At 40.2% G+C, this 17874-nt stretch overlaps 2 protein-coding genes across 9 annotated transcripts; one reads left to right on the top strand and one right to left on the bottom strand.

Moving 5' to 3' along the window:
• The first annotated feature begins 285 nt into the window (after positions 1–285).
• On the top strand, positions 286–14638 carry herc4 (HECT and RLD domain containing E3 ubiquitin protein ligase 4). Of its 8 annotated transcripts, none has more exons than XM_031737662.2 (24): positions 286–396; positions 2243–2512; positions 2608–2767; positions 2910–2986; positions 3082–3303; positions 3373–3464; positions 6373–6503; positions 6611–6765; positions 7073–7149; positions 7912–8036; positions 8182–8241; positions 8851–8962; positions 9454–9643; positions 9889–10061; positions 10155–10274; positions 10371–10469; positions 10556–10723; positions 11445–11588; positions 11680–11846; positions 11994–12060; positions 12162–12244; positions 12671–12854; positions 13357–13459; positions 13571–14638. In XM_031737662.2, exons 1-24 carry the CDS (start codon positions 381–383, stop codon positions 13777–13779), a joined length of 3204 nt encoding a protein of 1067 aa, XP_031593522.1. In that variant the 5' UTR covers positions 286–380; the 3' UTR covers positions 13780–14638. The 8 variants fall into 8 exon arrangements, 6 of the variants coding, with proteins under 6 accessions (XP_031593522.1, XP_039477387.1, XP_039477385.1 ...); XM_039621451.1 differs by lacking the exon at positions 286–396 and adding an exon at positions 1038–1053; XM_031737663.2 differs by lacking the exon at positions 286–396 and adding an exon at positions 1116–1327.
• A 795-nt stretch (positions 14639–15433) lies between these two features.
• Positions 15434–17088, bottom strand: LOC116318600 (cytochrome c oxidase subunit 5B, mitochondrial). Its single transcript, XM_031737665.2, has 4 exons — positions 16904–17088; positions 15971–16041; positions 15792–15891; positions 15434–15684 (listed from the first exon to the last, which is right to left on the bottom strand). The coding sequence occupies exons 1-4, from the start codon at positions 17001–17003 to the stop codon at positions 15572–15574; spliced, it is 384 nt and encodes a 127-aa protein (XP_031593525.1). The 5' UTR covers positions 17004–17088; the 3' UTR covers positions 15434–15571.
• Positions 17089–17874: the final 786 nt, after the last annotated feature.

The raw sequence follows: 17874 nt of genomic DNA, 5'->3' as shown, positions 1-17874 counted from the left end.
TATTTTTAACTGGTGCAAAAAGCTCTTTTAAAACTAGATGAGAAAAAAGAGAATTACATTGATTTGATGTCTTCATTCGCTGCATTGCTGTTTTCATTATTTTAAAATATATACATATTAATGCCTACTTTTTAATGTGTTTGTTGAGTTTACCTTGTATTTAAAGTTACATTTTCGCTTCTTCTCTTATTTTATCTTATCTTAATTAAGGTGACACTGTCTGTTTGTTTTAATCGGAGTGAGTGAGCCTGCTCTCCACCAGGGGGAGCCCGGTGGTTGTGAACCAACTCAAGTTGGCGAACATGGTTTTGGAAAAAGACATGCCAGAGCCGGTAGAAGTTCGAGATTCTTCTAGTATACTTACAGTCTGATTACATAAGATGAACAAAAGTACAGGTAAATAAAACATCTGCTATTGGAATGCAGATATACCATTTTTTTTTTAAAATAACGTTTCACATTTAATCGCATATATCTGCAACTTATAGTCATATTTTAAATGTGCTTGTATTAATATTTACATGTACTTACATATTAATTAACATGTAGTCTTGAATACCGTTGTATGTGTTGTTTATTTCGAATGTATTCATTTGTGGACTTTTCTTTTGCTAGTTCATGCTGCGCACTTCAGTGGTAGTCTTTCGCACTTTCGCTTTCCTTATTTTACTTACTAATTAATAACAAATAAATTCCGTGTGCCAAAGACAAAACGGGGAGGTGTGCGTGTATCTGTATGTTTGTGTGTGTGTGTGTGTGTGTGTGTATAAATATGGAGTTTGGGGACAAGGAGAGTAACCCCCGTGTTTCATGGTAAAGGTAGTACAGCGCAGCCGATACACGCATGCGCGGGTGTGCTCGCTCTAGAACATTTCGGCAGCTTCGCGACATTTCTTCACGTCCATGAAGTAAAATCCGTGAAAACGTCGTTAATACTTCCGGTTATGGTAACCCGCCTTCAAATTAAGCCTACCCCCGTTTACTTGTAGGGCTTATCTACAGACAAGTATTCAAATCTCCTTGACCGTGTTTTGGACATTTCGGGACTCTTGGGTATATATTTTAGCTATCTTGTACTGTTTTCCGCTCTGTTACTATAAAAAGACTTTTATTTCTAAAAGGACAAACCGGACATCCAGAGTTTGATACGACTGCTTTGACGCGTTTCTTGGACGTACAGCAGTTGTTGACAGTGCATCGGAGTGGTTAGATTGAGTAGGGAGTTGTCTTAGGACAGTAGCGTGCTGTAATGTGTGTTTTTAACAGTCGGACCAACTAACGAATACGGCACTGGAAGATCATATAGTTGTCGGGTCTGGTGGCTTTGGTAAGATTTGCTCTTGGCGCTAACATAAGAGACACCTGGCTGTAAGTTGTTCAACTTATGCTTTAAGTGGAACAGTAAAGAATGGCGGGGCTTTAAGTTGAGATACTCAGCTGTGAAGTCACTTGAGGTTTCTGAATGAACTCTTAAGTACAGTATGTTCCAAACACAGACATAAAGTCTTTGGGTCTGACTAACGTTAGCTTGCTATATCAGTACTGTCTGTATAAGTCAGCCATATACCACGTGCCGAGTGCTTAAACATATATATTTCTTAAAATAATTTCCAACTGCACTATGATAATTTTAAATACTGACATTAAGTCGGTCAAGTGCCATCAATCTGAAATGATCTACCTCGCTTGTACTCGTCAAGGTGCAAGCTAGCGTGTGCTAACATTCCTGACAAGAGTTATACTTCCGCTCACAATATTATAAACGCATACATTTGTGACCCAGGAAGAAATGTGTACGTTTATTAATTACGATTATGAAAGTGTAAATAGTGTGGTTACATACAGTTATTAGCAATACTCGTATTTAAATACGTTTTGGCATGTACTTTAATTTGTAAACCCAGCCGCCCGCGGCGGAAGTGGTGTTATTTGACGATTTTAGCAAACCTAACGGAACTCATCCAACACCGTTGACTGTAGCTTACTTGGCTAATCTGTTTACATGGTCAGTTTAGACTGCAACGTACTAGTGCTCTCGCTATATATATATATCTAGGTATACGATCCTGAAGTCATGACTTAGTCTGACCGCATGCTTGCGTCTGTTTCATGTGGCGATGATGTTGTTTTGCCTCTTTCGGCTTTGCTAGGTGATACCAGCTAGATTACACCTTGCAAATGAAACGGGGGATATGTGACTATACTCTGGAAGGTTATATTAGCCCAAGTGTCTTCTTCGCAGAGCCTGAGATCCTGCTTTTGCGTGCAGCTAAAGGGAGAACTACAATGCTGTGCTGGGGAAATGCTTCCTACGGACAACTGGGCTTGGGTGGGATTGATGAAGAGATTGTGGTTGAGCCACGAAAATGTGAATTCTTTCATGGGAAGCAAGTGAGTGATGTGGGGTGTGGCCGCAGACACACAGCTTTCCTGCTGGAGGACGGGACGGTGTACACCTGTGGCTGCAATGATCTTGGACAGCTTGGACATGAGAAAGCCAGAAAGAAACCCGGTTGGTGATGTGTGCTGTTTGTTTGTTTGTAACTATGTTTTATTAGAAAAACAAAGTTGCTCACCGTGCAAGCACTTGTTTATGTTATCTATTAGAGCAAGTTGTGGCCTTGGATGCACAGATCATAGTGGCTGTATCATGTGGAGAGGCCCATACACTCGCCCTAAATGACAAAGGACAGGTTTTCTCTTGGGGTCTTGGTTCAGATGGACAGCTGGGATTAAATAACTTTGAAGAATGTGTTCGCGTGCCTAGGTAAATTCATCAACTATCAGGAAACCCCTGTGTGTCCTACTTAACACACTACTTGCTCATCCTTTGTTTTGTAAAGGCACCATGTAATGAAAAGACCTAATATAGGCATTCTTCTCTCTTTTTTTTCCCTCTGTATGAAAAGAAACATCAAGACTTTGTCAGATGTTCAAATTGCTCAGGTAGCCTGTGGGTACTGGCACTCCCATGCACTTTCAAAAGGTGAGGAATGGTTTGCACTTAGTGCATATCCAGAGCAGCTTACAGTGTTAATGTTATGTTAAACCGTTTCAATTATATCTATGTTTTTAACACAGGGGGCCACATCTTCTCATGGGGCCAGAATCGATATGGCCAACTTGGGTTAGGAATCAACGGACAGAGCATTTCCACACCCCAGATGATTCAGTCTCTGCAGGGCATTCCTTTTGCTCAAATATCAGCAGGTGGAGCTCATAGCTTTGCCCTCACTCCCTCGGGAGCTGTGTTCGGTTGGGGGCGCAACAATTTCGGTCAGCTTGGTCTCAACGACTGCAACGGTGAGTGAGAAGGTGCTGGTGTACATTAAAACCCAAAACTTGGACTAATTTTCAGGAGGTCTTTTTCAGATCGGTATTTCCCGGCCCTCCTGAAGTCCCTCAGATCACAGAGAGTGATTTACATTTGCTGTGGAGAAGATCACACAGCAGCGCTGACCAAGTTAAGTTGCATACTTTTTGGTTCTTTGATGGATCTGCAGCTGTGTATGTACAGAAGGCCGAAATTGGAAACTGTGGGATTAGTGATAGTGGACTGCTATATTTATTTGTTGTTGTTGTTATTTTTGTTGTCTTTGAATTTCTAATTAAACTGCTGCTGCCCCATCTAAAAATGTAAAAACAGCAGATCTTCAGAGCATCGCAGGTTTAGCTATGTGGGCTCTTGTGACAGTTAAAGGTTTTAATGAGATATCAAATCACTGATCTGAAAGTAAACATTAAGACAATCCAGTTAAAACAAGGTGATCACCTTTAAAAAAGTGGTACTGTTGGAGTTTGTGTGGTGACTATGGCATGGCAATGCCAAAATCCACTTGGTAATTTTTGAACTAAGAAGTGGCTCTTTTATATCTAATTAATGGTTTTAATTCTTAGGCTTTGCTTCTCCTTTTTTTTTTTTTTTTTTTTTTTTTAAATCAATATACTGGGCCTTGGACTTTTACTGGGACTTACTCCCATGCTGGGTTATGCTTGTTTGATTCTTTCTTTACCTTCTTCCTAATTCATTGTTGTTGTTGTTGTTGTTGTTGTTCTTAATCTGCCTGTTTATATGTATTCCATTTTCTTAACTGACCTCAAACAGCAGCCAAGCAGGATTACAGATGCATCACTTGTCACAGTCAGTGTGTTGTGTCCTCGCTCTCCAGTTTGCATACTGCTCAGACAGCTGCTGCCAAGCGACCAGTTAGAATACATCCCAGTATCACTGCAGTACATTAAGATTTCAATGTTTTGCTTTTTAAAAACACTGTCAGACAGATGTTTATAAAGCTCTCCTTTAGAAAAACATTAAGCTGTTGTCAGATGAACAAACTGTTCAGCACCCACGGTGCTGTAGGTGCAGTTCCTGGGTTCCTCTGCTGTTTAAAATGAGCTTTTTTTCTTTTCTTTTCTTTTTTTATATATTCCTCAGCTCCTCTCCCATTTAGCCAAGCCTCTTCTGATTGGCTGCCCCTCATACCGAAGGATCGACTAACACATCAGTTAGGCTTCACAGCCAAAGCGATACGCCTGAGATGACTATATTAGGGATGTCTGCACTCACTGACATCATGCTGATATAGAATAAACTGCCTGAAACTGCCTGAACATTTGGCTCACTGGGATTACTTGCACACATGCTGAGCTCATTATTTGAGGCTGCAGGCATTTCATCTGAGCACCCTCCAATTGTAACAGTTTATACATCAGAATACTTTTATAATGGCAGGGGGAAATTGCTTTGTCACAGACTCTCAAGCAAATGATATAAAAGGTAGAAAATGAAAAGAAATCATTAAAAAAATGTAAACCATCCTTATAAAACTAAGATGCTCCACCAATCGTGAATTATGTTAAAATAAATACTCCAAAGTTAAACAATAGTATGTACAATATAAAGAAGATATGACAAGTGAGAATAGCCCAGGTGTCATAAGGGGAAGATATGAAGTCTGATCGTCGCAGGTAGAAATCATTTCCTGTGGCGTTGTAGTGCAGTGGGTGTTTTGCTCCTGTGACTGTCCTGCAAGTCGTGGAATCAATGTGAAGGATTGTCGGCTATCATCTGACATCTGCTGTCAGAGTTGAGCTCCACGCCTGTAATACTGGCCTTGTGGATCGGTTTGTTGAGTCTGCTGTTATCAACTACCCTCAGTCTGCTGCCCCAGCCCACCACAGCATAGAGGATAGCAGTGGCCATTACAGACTCAAAACATCCTGAGTCATCCATTAGATTTTAAAGGAGTCATCTAAGAAAATAGAGACGACTCTGGTCGTTCTTGTAGAGGGCTTCAGTGTTTTTAGTGTGAACACTGAGGTATTTTAATCCTCTACTGTCTGCACCCAAACCACACAGATGGAAATAGGGGTGACCAGCATTCTAACCCTCCTCACATCCACAACCCCCATACTCTTCCTCATCACCTTGTGTGATACATCACTACTGCAGAGTCATTAGAAACCTGTGAAGGTGGCAGGTGTCTGTGCAGTGCTGAAGGCTGTGGGTAACAGGGTGAAGAGAAAGGGAGAGAGGACAGTCCCCCGATGGGCTTTGGTGTTGCTGTCCAACATGGTGCTGCAGGTGTTTTGCCGATCAATGAGCCAACTATCCAGGTCACTGCCAAGGCATCCACCCAGCAGAGCTGAGCTGGTGGTGGTGAACACACTGGAGAAATCAAAACATGACTCTCACAGTGCTCGGTGGATGTAGACCCTGTTGAGCAGGTCAAGGACCGGAAGGGATCCAACCATGTGCTGGAAGCTGGCTCAGGATCTCTTCAGGGTCTTCATGAGATGTGATGTTAACATGTTTTGGCACAAGTATGAGGCGTGACCTCTTCTACATAAGAAAAAGCATTTTACATTTTCAGCGGGTAATCATGTTCATCTTATTTTTATGAATGGTCCTCAGTAATTAGGCTGATAAGGAATGCCATTTCTGTGTTTACTTCTGATTTTTAGAAAAGAATGGATGATTTGGGACAGTTATTTAGAACCTGGAATAGTTTTTGGCTTGTTAAATAGTGAAGTTTTAAATCTTCTTGAGCGGTGGATAAAAATGCCCATTTCCTGTCCTGGTGCCCAGACGCAGTAAGTTTGTTTCAGTAGTGGGCTGACGCTGTAGAGGACGAGGATCCCTGCTGTAAGACTTGGATGTTAAAAGAATCCCCCTCCTGGCATGTGCCTTTACTAATCTAGCTGTTTCTGGTTAAGGAAAAACTAGTCTGAAATCATTAACATGACAGCTGTCTTTCATGCCTCTCTGTCTCTTCCAGCCTCATGTTCAGGGGTGTTTGCTAACACTTGGCCTTGCACAGTGCTAACCCTTTTGAAGGTCAGAATAACTGGTTCTGTTGTTTTTAAATACAGGAAGGGGGCGTGTTCACATTTGGAGCGGGAGGATATGGACAGCTTGGGCATAACTCTACAAATCATGAAATAAACCCCAGAAAAGTGTTTGAGCTCATGGGAAATGTAGTCACACAGATTGCATGTGGAAGGTAAAATCTACTTTGTTTTTGCACGTTTATCTAAAATACAACACCAGTGAATTATACTGAAAAGTCACAAGGCTGCTAGTAACATTTCAAATTGCTGTGCGGTCAAGGCAACACACGCTGGCTTTCACGCCGTCATCGGGGAAGATGGATTCATTTGGGCTTGGAGGGAACGGGCAGCTTGGCACACGGTCCACTTCCAACAGAAAAAGCCCTGCTCTTGTTAAAGGTCCCTGGGTAGCCACCAGTACTGCAACAGATACAGGTGAGGGGACAGCACATGTAAAACCGAAACATCCTTCCATTTTTGAGGGGGGTAAAGTTTGAATCATAAGCAGTCAAATGTATTAATCGATAGGATTCTCCGTTTACATTTTCTCTGACTACGTTTTATATAATTCTGCTGTGTATCCATCTGAACATGGAGATTTATTAGCTTTAATCTGAATCTGAAGTCATAAAAGCACTTCCACATTACATAATTAGTTTGAAGGGTTTATTTCAAACGTAAAACTCGATGGTAAGATGTTTTAATAACATAAAAAACCAATTTTCCCTCACTTTTGTTGCAGATTCAGAGGAGAAATGTTGTGTCAAACGGATTTATGCTGGAGGAGATCAAAGCTTTGCTCACTATTGCAGTGCCAACGTAAGTTTTCACTCTCCTCTGAAACAGAGATTTCATGGAGATGCTTACAAATATACAGCACGTTTTAATAATTGCACAGCTGTGCTGAATGCTATCGTTTTTACTCTACAGTAAAAACAATGGCACTGGCAGTACTCGATAATAGTGAGCAGCTGAACAACAGTGATTTGAACTAAAGGATTATTATCACCGCTGGGGAGTGAGAGCGATGTCAGGCAGATGAGCTGAGATTGTAAATATTTCCAGACACAGCCTGTAATTATCTGAAATTAAAAAAAAAAAAAATCTTAGCACATGGGTTCGCGTGTAATTTTATACCACAGCGTTGTTTGACAACGTCACCATTCACGTGAGTTAAAGAAGGCGAAACTTACCTGTGAAACCACGAGAAATTTGAAAAATGAGAAAATGACATTAATTTAAAATCTTGTAATAAAAGTTTTCGAATTCCAGGAAACAGAATTGCATTTGTCAATCTAATTAAAGCAGACTGCTCCAGCTGTTCCCCAACAGTCAATGCAAGCTGGTGTTGGTTTTAAAACACGTTGCCATGTAGCGTATGATGAGTTTTCAAGCAGAATGTAATTTGTAATGAGGATGTATGTCACTTTTTTCCTTTTCTCAGAAGCACCTTCTTCTAAAATGTGCCGCAGATAGCTGTGAATGCTGTTTTTACACACTTAGAACATCTGATCGGTTTCTTTTACACAGGTTTACATTTTTCAGTTTTTATTTGTGTAACATTTATACTTTTTGGTGCAGAGTCTTCAGAACGGAGATGACACAAGGATAAAAGATCCACAGAGAAAGATTTGCTCCTTGAATGAGGATCTCATACAAAAATGGTTGAACCACTCACCAGGAAGACTCCCGCTAGATATCTCCAAGTAAAGTTTTCTTCTTCTTTTTTCCCCCTCAGTAGTACTAGTAGTAGTATGTTGGAGTTGGCATGGTGTGTTTGAATAGAATCAAATTACCAGATCCTTTTTGGAGATTTACACAGTAATTATTTGCCTTTTCTGGTTTCCTTAGTGAGATCGACCTCGTGTTCTCCTCAGCAAGCTGCCTAAATGGGTCTTTCCTGTCAATGAGGTAAATGCACTCCAGATATTTCAAAGGAAAATGGGTAACATTCATTCATTATCTAGTCAGAAATATCATTTTGACTGATTTGTATTAAAATCAACACATTGTTTCGCTGAATTTCTTGTTTATTTACTCTCTAGTTAGATAATTAAAGCTTTCTTAAGCTGCTCCCGTCATATGAGCCAGGTGAATGCATGAGTTTGGTAGGCTATATAAAAACATGAAATTGAGATGGCCACAGTTTTAGCCATGAAAGCAGGAAGCTCAACTATAAACGACATTCAGTACTGACACTCATCTGCTGTCATGGTAAATCTAAAGCTTGTTCTGCTGTCACCGCTTTGACCAGATAAAAAGCGTGCTCTCCTGGGTTGAGATCAGATGACTGATTTGGCCATTGAAGAATATCCTGTTTCTTTGCTTTGAGAAACGTTTGGGCTGCTTTTGAAGTGTGCTTTGGCTCATTAACCATTTGCACTCTGAAGCACCTTCCAATAAGTTTAGAACGTTAGATTAATGCTTTTGTTTTGTGTTGTTATAGTTATTGCCTAGCATTTTTGTAATTATCTCATTCTGAGTGCTGATTTTTTTATTTATTAATTTTTTTTAACGCAGTCATCCAGATCACTACAGTACCAGCAGTAAATGTTCAGGGGTGGATATGAACATGGCTCGCCTGCTCTTCAACAAAGTAATCCAAGAGGGTCACCCTGAGATTGCTCAGCAGGTCAGTGGCCACATACAATATAGTTCCATCCACCCATCCATCTCCTTCTACTTGTTCTATTCAAGGTCTGGGACTGAATTCTGGATTCTTCATTGTAATTCAAAACTGCATTCTGTGTCGTGTCAGTACCATGCCAAATACTTGGGCACTAATTTTTTTCTCTGATTGGTGAAGTCCCTCTGACTTGGAGTTTCTTTTTTATTCCTCATACTCTTCAGCAGTGTTTATGACCTTTGCTCATCTGACATTGCCACTGCTGTCTTGTCACTGACGTTCATATTATTTTGATTTGGTACCTGACCGGGCAGATGTTTTTATAGTGTAAATGTCCCCAGTTTTATTACTGTGTCGGCTCCAGTTTTTTCCGGTACTCTGGTCCATTCAGTGTGTTATTGTTGCACTTTACCCCACACCTCATCAGCAGTTTGTATGCATTCAGGATTATCACATTAATCATAACAGACCAGTTTCCCTTCGTCTGTCTGCCTCAGATTGCTGCCAGTCTGGAGAAGAACCTCATTCCCAGGCTAAACAATTCTCCTCCAGACATCGAAGCACTGAGACTCTACCTCACTCTTCCAGAATGCCCTCTCTTCACTAACCGAAATAACTACGTGACCATCTCTATCCCATTTGCCAAATCAGTCATCAGCCTAAAAGAGGCTCCACTGAAGGTGCTAGGTAGGTAGGATGAAGGAGTTTTTTAAAGCTTTATTGGCACTTTTTTTCCATACTACACAATTTCAGGATTCCTGAAGTTATCGTTAAGGAAAATAAGGTCTTAAAATAGCGTATATTTGTCATAAATCTTATGCAGGAATTTAATTCCAGATGGTATAGTTAGGACTGGGAAAAAATGAGCACTTTACACGGTCTTAAAAGGGTTTTGTGGAGCACTAATTTAGTGTTTGCTCATGTATTTGCAGGAAACTGGTGGTCTACGTTTGAGTCCCCAGTCTTCCAGCGTCTAGTTAAGCTGTACAAGGAAGTGGTGGTGTATCTGCTGCAGATGCACAAGGTGGGCATTCCTGCAGTAGAGCAGAGAATTTTCACCTGTTTTCTGGACACATCGCTGCGGCTCCTGGAAATCCTACACAAGGTGAGGAAAAAGGTGCCGTGTTAAATTCCTGTTGCACATTCTATCCTTCTTTAAAGGACTACAGGTGACAGTCGCTCCCACTTGTCGCTTCAGGTGAGCGAGAAAGCGGGACACATCATTCAGTACGACAAGTTCTACATTCACGAGTTGGATAACCTGATAGACATCCGAAATGACTACGTCACATGGCTTCAGAGGCAGATGTACCCAATGGTGAGTCTGCTGTGGATGTTGGCTCTGCGAGTAATACAGTAATGCATTTTTCTATGTTAAGGTTTTGATATGAACCTTTTGTTTATGTTCTATCAGGGACATGATGGTGTGGTGACTCTGTGCAAGTATCCTTTTGTATTTGATGCCCAAGCAAAGACTACACTCCTTCAGACAGATGCTGTCATACAGATGCAGGTACTACTCACTAAACCTCTTAAAGGCAGTTTCTTACCTTTATTCTCATTAATCGCTTCATAATCGTGTGTTTTCTGTATTAACAGATAGCAGTGGACCAGGCGCAGATGCAAAATTTCAGCTCCATGTTCCTACCGGCGGTGGAATCCGTCAACCCGTGCCTCATCCTCATCGTTCGCAGGGAAAACATCGTTGGAGACACTATGGAAGTGCTCAGGAAGTCTAAAAATGTTGACTACAAGAAACCACTAAAGGTAGAAACAACATTTAAGTTTGAAGCTTTAAAAAAAATAAGCAGCATAACCCATACCTGATTTAAATTTGGCCACCATTTCCATTCCAGTCATATTCTTGTAAACTCTGGATCCCTTCCAATACTTGTGCTATTTTTGGATTGGTCCCAGGAAGTCCCGTTCTGACAACATGCACATGTGCGTGTGTGATTTCAACATGAACCTCCTTGCAGTCTACAACGACACCACTAACTCAGGGAGGAAACATCATACAGCTAAGAGCTAGAGAGGGAAAAAAGGCACTCTTCAGGTTTGAGTCCACAACGTCCAAACGTAGCATCAACATTAGATCACAAGCTTGACTTGAGGCATGCTCGGCATTTTTTTCACGGTGTTGCGAATGATAAATCCATTCTTAAGGTTCAAAACTGTAGATTCTGTCTCGACTCCTCACACTTTTGACACAGAAGTGGTGATTCAGCGAGCACGCAGAGTGGTGCAAGTGGTCAGAACAGAATTTCCAGGTAGCAATCACTAAATATCGCAGGAGCCGTGGCCTTGACAACGAAGACAACTGTGAACGAGCTAACAGCCAAATTTAAATCCAGTACACTTAGGATGAAGTTTCTAGTTATGAATGAAAATACATATATGAATGTGAAAGATGGTGCTCATGGTAATGAACCCACAGAGTAGGCCGGGTTCAAACGGTACTGTGACTTACTTGGGACGTTTGTGGCAGGTGATCTTTGTGGGAGAAGAGGCTGTCGATGCAGGCGGCGTGAGAAAGGAGTTCTTCCTTCTGATCATGAAAGAGCTGCTAGATCCCAAATACGGAATGTTTCGCTACTACGAGGAGTCTCGCCTCATCTGGTTTTCAAACAAGGTACTTGCTTTAAACCAGGCGGTGTCTCTGCGTGACCTTTGTGAAACCCTCCCTCGATTAAATGCTGACAATCACCCACTGTCCTTTGCAGACATTTGAGGACATTGACTTGTTCAACCTCATCGGGGTCATCTGCGGTCTGGCCATCTACAATCTCACTATCGTTGAGCTCAACTTCCCCTTGGCCCTTTACAAGAAGCTTTTGAAGAAGAAGCCAACGCTAGAAGACCTGAAAGAGCTAATGCCAGATGTGGGAAGGTCAGATCAAGGAACAGTCACCTGAGGTTTCCATTTAATATGTTTATGAATGGTAGTTTACCTTGGCATTGCCTTAACTTCATCTAAACCTTTTGATGCCACAGTAATTACACAGAAATTTAAAGATTTGTGTTCCTGTTCATCCAGGAGTCTGCAGCAGCTACTAGACTACACGGAAGATGACCTTGAGGAAACCTTCTGCTTGAATTTCACAGTAAGATGATTGACTATCAACATTTTCTGCTGTGGTTTAAGTTGTGCCATCCACCTATCATATGATTTTTATTTTCTGTTTATTTATTTTTATTTTTTCAGATCACAGAGGAAAACTACGGTGCCACAGAGGTTTTTGAGCTTGTACCAAATGGGGAAAACATTAACGTCAATATGTCAAACAGGTAAAGATTTTTTTAAAGTTGTCCTGATATTTATCCATTAGCAGTTATTCACTAAGAGGGATTCATGGATATTTTGGATTATTAATCTGTGCTGTAAAAATACTGTGACGCCAACAAAGGTTTAGCTAAGAAGTATCTTAAAGACTGGGAGAAGGGTAATGTCTACACAGGTCAAAGGATGCTGAATATGGAGCTGCTAGGCAAGAGGTAAAGAGAGAGACCATAGAAAATTCACAGATGTAGGAAGGGAGGACATGCAGAGGGTTGGCATAAGACAGAAGAGGATGGGGTGAGATGTAGATGGATCATCTACTGCGGCGACCCCTAAAGAGAGCAGCCGAAAGACGAAGAAGCTTAATGCTGTCCTCTGTCCTGTTGTTGAAACATTCACGTTACTCTCATTTTTCTTACTTTCTTCTCCTCTAGGCAGGACTTCGTCAATGCCTATGTAGACTATGTTTTCAACACATCGGTAGCTCCACTCTTCGAGTGCTTCTATGCAGGCTTCCACAAAGTGTGCGGTGGGAAAGTTTTAGAACTGTTCCAGCCAAACGAACTGCAAGCCATGGTTATCGGCAATACCAACTATGACTGGATGGAGCTTGAAAAGGTTTTGTATTAAATAGTGATTAGTAAAAATTGCATCTGACCATGCAATGTGAAGAAAATATCCGCATAGCCTTCAGGACTATGAAAGCTGTATTCTTCCTAGTGTCCAGCAGGGGGCGACTCCTCTAGTTGTATTGAAATGTCCTTATTTCTCACTTGATTTATTACCTCAGTAAACATTTTACGAATTTAGTTTATGGTCTTGTATGCTAGTTTAACATTCCATCTAATACAGTATAATCTTCATTTTGTGAATTAAGGAAACATTTGCCGGTATGGCGTGACTACCGGGTGATTGGCAGGTTGCTGATGTAAGAGTGTGCAGTATCCTTGGTTTCTCAGTCAATATATCATTTAAAAAGTCAAGTTTTTTTAAAAAAAAAGTCTGTTAATGACTGAGCGAAGCTCCAGTGGCCACTGTGAATCTCACTTTTTAAAGTGAGCCTTGTACATTATAAGATGGATTATGAAAATAATTTTTGCTTATGTTCTTTTGCTTATAGACTACTGAGTACAAAGGGGAGTACTGGACAGACCACCCTACAATCAGGCTTTTCTGGGAGGTATTTCACGATCTTCCATTGGAGAAGAAAAAACAGTTTCTCTGTAAGTGTTGCCCAAAACAGCAGAAAAGTTAGTTTCATTAATTTTGTGTGAGTTTGCATATTAAGTGCGGACCTTGACAAGTGAAGAGAAACAAAAATCTTGTCTTTACAGTGTTCCTCACGGGAAGTGACCGCATCCCCATCTTGGGCATGAAAAGCTTGAAACTGGTGATCCAGCCTACTGGTGGAGGGGAGCATTACTTACCTGTTGCCCACACCTGCTTCAACCTGCTGGACCTGCCCAAATACACGAGTCTAGAAATGCTCCGTGAGAAGCTGCTACAGGCTATAGATCACAATCAAGGCTTTAATCTTGCCTGATAGAACATAGAAATCCATGTTGAGACTGTTGATGGCAACCACATTCCCAGATGGTTTTTTGCAGACTTCTCAGTCTGGATGAGTCAAACACAAGTTGAAAAAAAATAAAAATTAAAAAGGAGGCCACATGACACTAGCAGTGACTGATATGAACGGCTGGACTTTAATGTTAATGTTGATTTTTTAATTATTTTTTTTTCCAGCTGCTTTCTTGCCATCAAAGTGTTTGATGCCCAATCTCACACAAGTTGATTCACATTTAATATTGCTCTTGTAGATATGCTTTTATTCATGTTTGGATAGGACAAGTATGATGAAGCAAACTACTGGTATATACAGCACAGGGGCATAAATAAACTGACAACAAACAAACTCCTGTAAAATACAGTGAAATTACTTTTTGTAATGCTTAACACCTAATTTATTGTGACAGTGAGATGCTTCTATCATGTTTTTACTGGTTTAAAATGTAGTCAAACACCACAAAATACCATGTAATTCCACCCCCCCCAAAAATAGAGAGAACAAATAAGACCTGATTCACATCTGACAAAGTGTCAACAGAAACACATTTTTTTAAAACTACACTAGCAGTATTTTCTGCATGGCTTTGTCATCAAAGTGACACTGTATTTTACAGGAGTTTGTTTTTTTTCCCCCATCCCCTGTTGCAAAAATTGTTAGCCAATGTAAATCTACTTTATGTTTGACAAAGGTTCTCTTGTGACATTTGCTTGAGAGCAATGTGAAGTGTTTGCTATAGATGCTGAGTGGATTTTCTTGGCTGTTTGCCTTAACAATCCACAAATAAAAACAAAGTACAGCCACTGAAATAAATGGGCTACTTGCTGGTAAGGTTCTAAGTTCTTATGAAAGGTTGGTTATTTTTAATATAGTACCTTGTGTCTGAATATTGCTGTAGAAGGTATTTTTATAACAAAAATATACCAGACTTTCTGTTTTTAAAAGGGGTTAATTCTGCTTTTTGTTATTTTCTTTCAAATATGTTCTGATGATGGATGCTCTTATGACACGTGACCAGAGTTTGAGAGGAGGTGATAAGTATAGGTATGTGTAATCCGTGTGCTCAGGCATCAGTGTCTTCCTACTCTTGGGTTTGTATGAAGTTACAAAGGGCAGATGTCATCTCAGGCACACAGCCGTTTCCTATTCACATCCTGCAAGTGGAGGGTCTCATGAAAGCGGTTAAGACAGCCAAAGTAATTATTTACACCAAAATCTAGACAGAAAAAGAATGCCGATGTTTTAGATTTCACATTTAAAATATCATCACTTCATTCTTCCAAAGAAGGTGATTTTTCCCTATGATTGGTTAATTGTTGATACCATGACATTTCTTCAAGGGCAACTGTTGAGATGTCAGAAATGTAGTTAAAGTGCAATAGAAGCCTTTGTGAGGGGCAGCCAATCAGAAATAAAGTTGCTTTAAAGTGAGAGACGAAATCTGAGGGCCTGCATTAAGGTAGAGTATAAGTAAAATTTAAAATTGACAGTACAAAACTGCTGTGATGAATTAAAATATGTTGGAAATGAGAATAATAGGTCCCCTTTAAAGTCCAGCTTATATAGTAAATTAACCTTTAATATTTTAACTGTGTTTGTCTGTTCCCTCATGAAAATACCCATCAACACATTCCACTTCAAGTCACAATTTAATCATAAACTGTACAAGTTGAATGACATGCGCACACTGCAGAATATGGCCATAAAGGAGGCAAATACACTTGTCTGTTGTTGCCCAATTTGGGGGCTTTTTGTGTTAGTTTTGGTATCAGTGGGGCAACTCGTGATGGACAAACTTATAGTGGGAACCACAGGAAGGACAGCGCTGGGCCTCTCCCTCATGAAGCCAGAACCACACAATAGCAGTGTTGTCTTCCTCACCTGCAAAGAGTTTTAAAAAGTTGTAATTTAAAAAAAAAAAAAAAGTTGTTAACACTGATAACACAGATTCATAAAGAGGAAATTTGTATTCAATATGCATCACTTACAGAGACATCCCACCAGCCTCTTGGTTCCAATGCCTGGCACAATGTGAGGGTCTTCTTTGGTACCGGCATAGTGCTTTGGTTTCAGGATGCTGTAAGGGTCCTGTGATGTAAACAGGAAAAAGAAAAAAATTAGCTTATGTGCAGTTCAGGTTCATTATTATATGTATACAGTAGCCTACCTTTCCCTGTTTGAGGGCCTGGAGGGTACGGCGCTCCAGTCCAGTGGCCTGTTCTTCATCTGTTGGTATGCCTGAAAAATTAAATAGCAAAAAGGTTTTTATTTAAAAATAATAATAATAATAATAATAATAATAAATAAATCAAAAAATCTTTATTTGGTTCAGGCTGTACAGCTGCTTAAAAAAAAATCAGTTTTATATTAAAAGCCTATAATAACTTGCTTAAATCTTACCTTTTGCATATGTCCTCCGTACACTAATAACTACAAAGACTAAAACTAACACAGAAACCAACACTAAACGTCTTCTAAGAACAAAAACTAAACTAAATTAAAACGAAAAACTCAAAAAGAAATAAAAATTCTAACTAATTAGAAAATACAGAACTATAATAAAGTCTGTAGTGAGTGCGGGTAAGCCTGCACGTCAGCATTGGACGCCTCCCACAATAACACACTCCTGTCCCCTGTCAGGGTGCTGGCACCTGCCCAACGGAGTCTGCCAAAGGAGGTGGGTCTATCAAAGGCCTTTCCACTCGCTAAAGTCCAAATGACCTTCATTTTTTTTTTTTTTTTTTTGTTAAAGGTGTACTTTATAGTCGTATTTAGGTGGGGACTTTGTGTATATCAAAGCACATAAGCCTCCCACAAATATGTTTTACTTCTGTAAATAAATAAATATGTACACAGGTGTTTCTTTTTGCTGTAAATAAAACACTGGCGGTAGCTAGCTAGCACGTACTGCAAACTCCTTATGTGTAAAACAGAACTTGTGAGCTACCAAACTAAACAATAAAGACGCCGCTAAAATTACCAATATAACCAGCCTTTCGTTTTCGGTCGCACTAAGTCAAGTGAGCGGTGACAGCTGTGCCTGTAACGCACTCCGGAGGCCTGTAAAGTCACGTCTCCTGTCGTAAATACGGAGTCCTACCTCTCACCGTGGCCATTGAACGGTGCAGCGGCGGGGCCAGCACGCTGCTCCTCAGCTGCAGTGTTGTTGTACAAGCTCGGAGAAGAAGACGTCCCGCCATTGTAGCGTCTTTTTCCAAGTACAGTGAGTGACCTGACTCTGCTATAACCCGGACTGAAATGACCCCGCTACAACCGCCTGAGTGACGGGTGCGCGGGCCAATGAGCAGAAGCGCAGCTGATCCGACCAATCAGATTCAGCAGTGGGCGGCACGCTCAACAGGTGGTAAACACCGCTATATACTTTATTATAGATATAGAAAGACATAGTTTCATTTTTGTTATGTAAAAAAAAAATCACTTTAAGATAGCACCTGTTATTGTAGTTAGTTAAATTTACATTTCCGTTCAATTACAAGGGAAGAAGGAACCATCAAAGTCAAAAACCAAATGTACAAACCATACACAGGCATTTGAAATTACAGTGCTCCCACGGACCTCAGACTTACACTTAAACAAACATAAAAGATAAAAATAAAAATCTTATGTACAATGGTGTACATAAGGTTTGCTCCCAACACACATAGATGTTTACATTAGCGCTGTAATTTGCACTAATCAACTGAACAACTACTACTGTTATAACTTGCACATTATTTTTCTCATTTTATATATACTAACTTATTGGAAGTTACACGTTTACTTTTTGATGCACAGGTACAATGCACAATCTGTACATTTTGTAAATATTCTAAATATTCTTAATTATTTAAACATCTTTCAATACCCTACTCTGTTTTCACACTAAAACCTGGGTTTGCCACTTTCATCTGTACTTCAATATTAATAACTGTACAGTACTCTGTTTTTGTATATTGTCCGTGATGTAAATATGTGTTTCTGTAAAAAATTTTGTGTGTTTTTGTAGAGCAGAAGCAGTCAGCTCATTTGAGGGTGAAAACAAAGTCAAACAACTCAACAACCAGACGGTGT

Source organism: Oreochromis aureus, linkage group 13 (assembly GCF_013358895.1).
Source record: "Oreochromis aureus strain Israel breed Guangdong linkage group 13, ZZ_aureus, whole genome shotgun sequence".
Classification (NCBI taxonomy): domain Eukaryota; kingdom Metazoa; phylum Chordata; class Actinopteri; order Cichliformes; family Cichlidae; genus Oreochromis; species Oreochromis aureus.
This window is presented reverse-complemented; position numbering and strand designations above follow the sequence as displayed.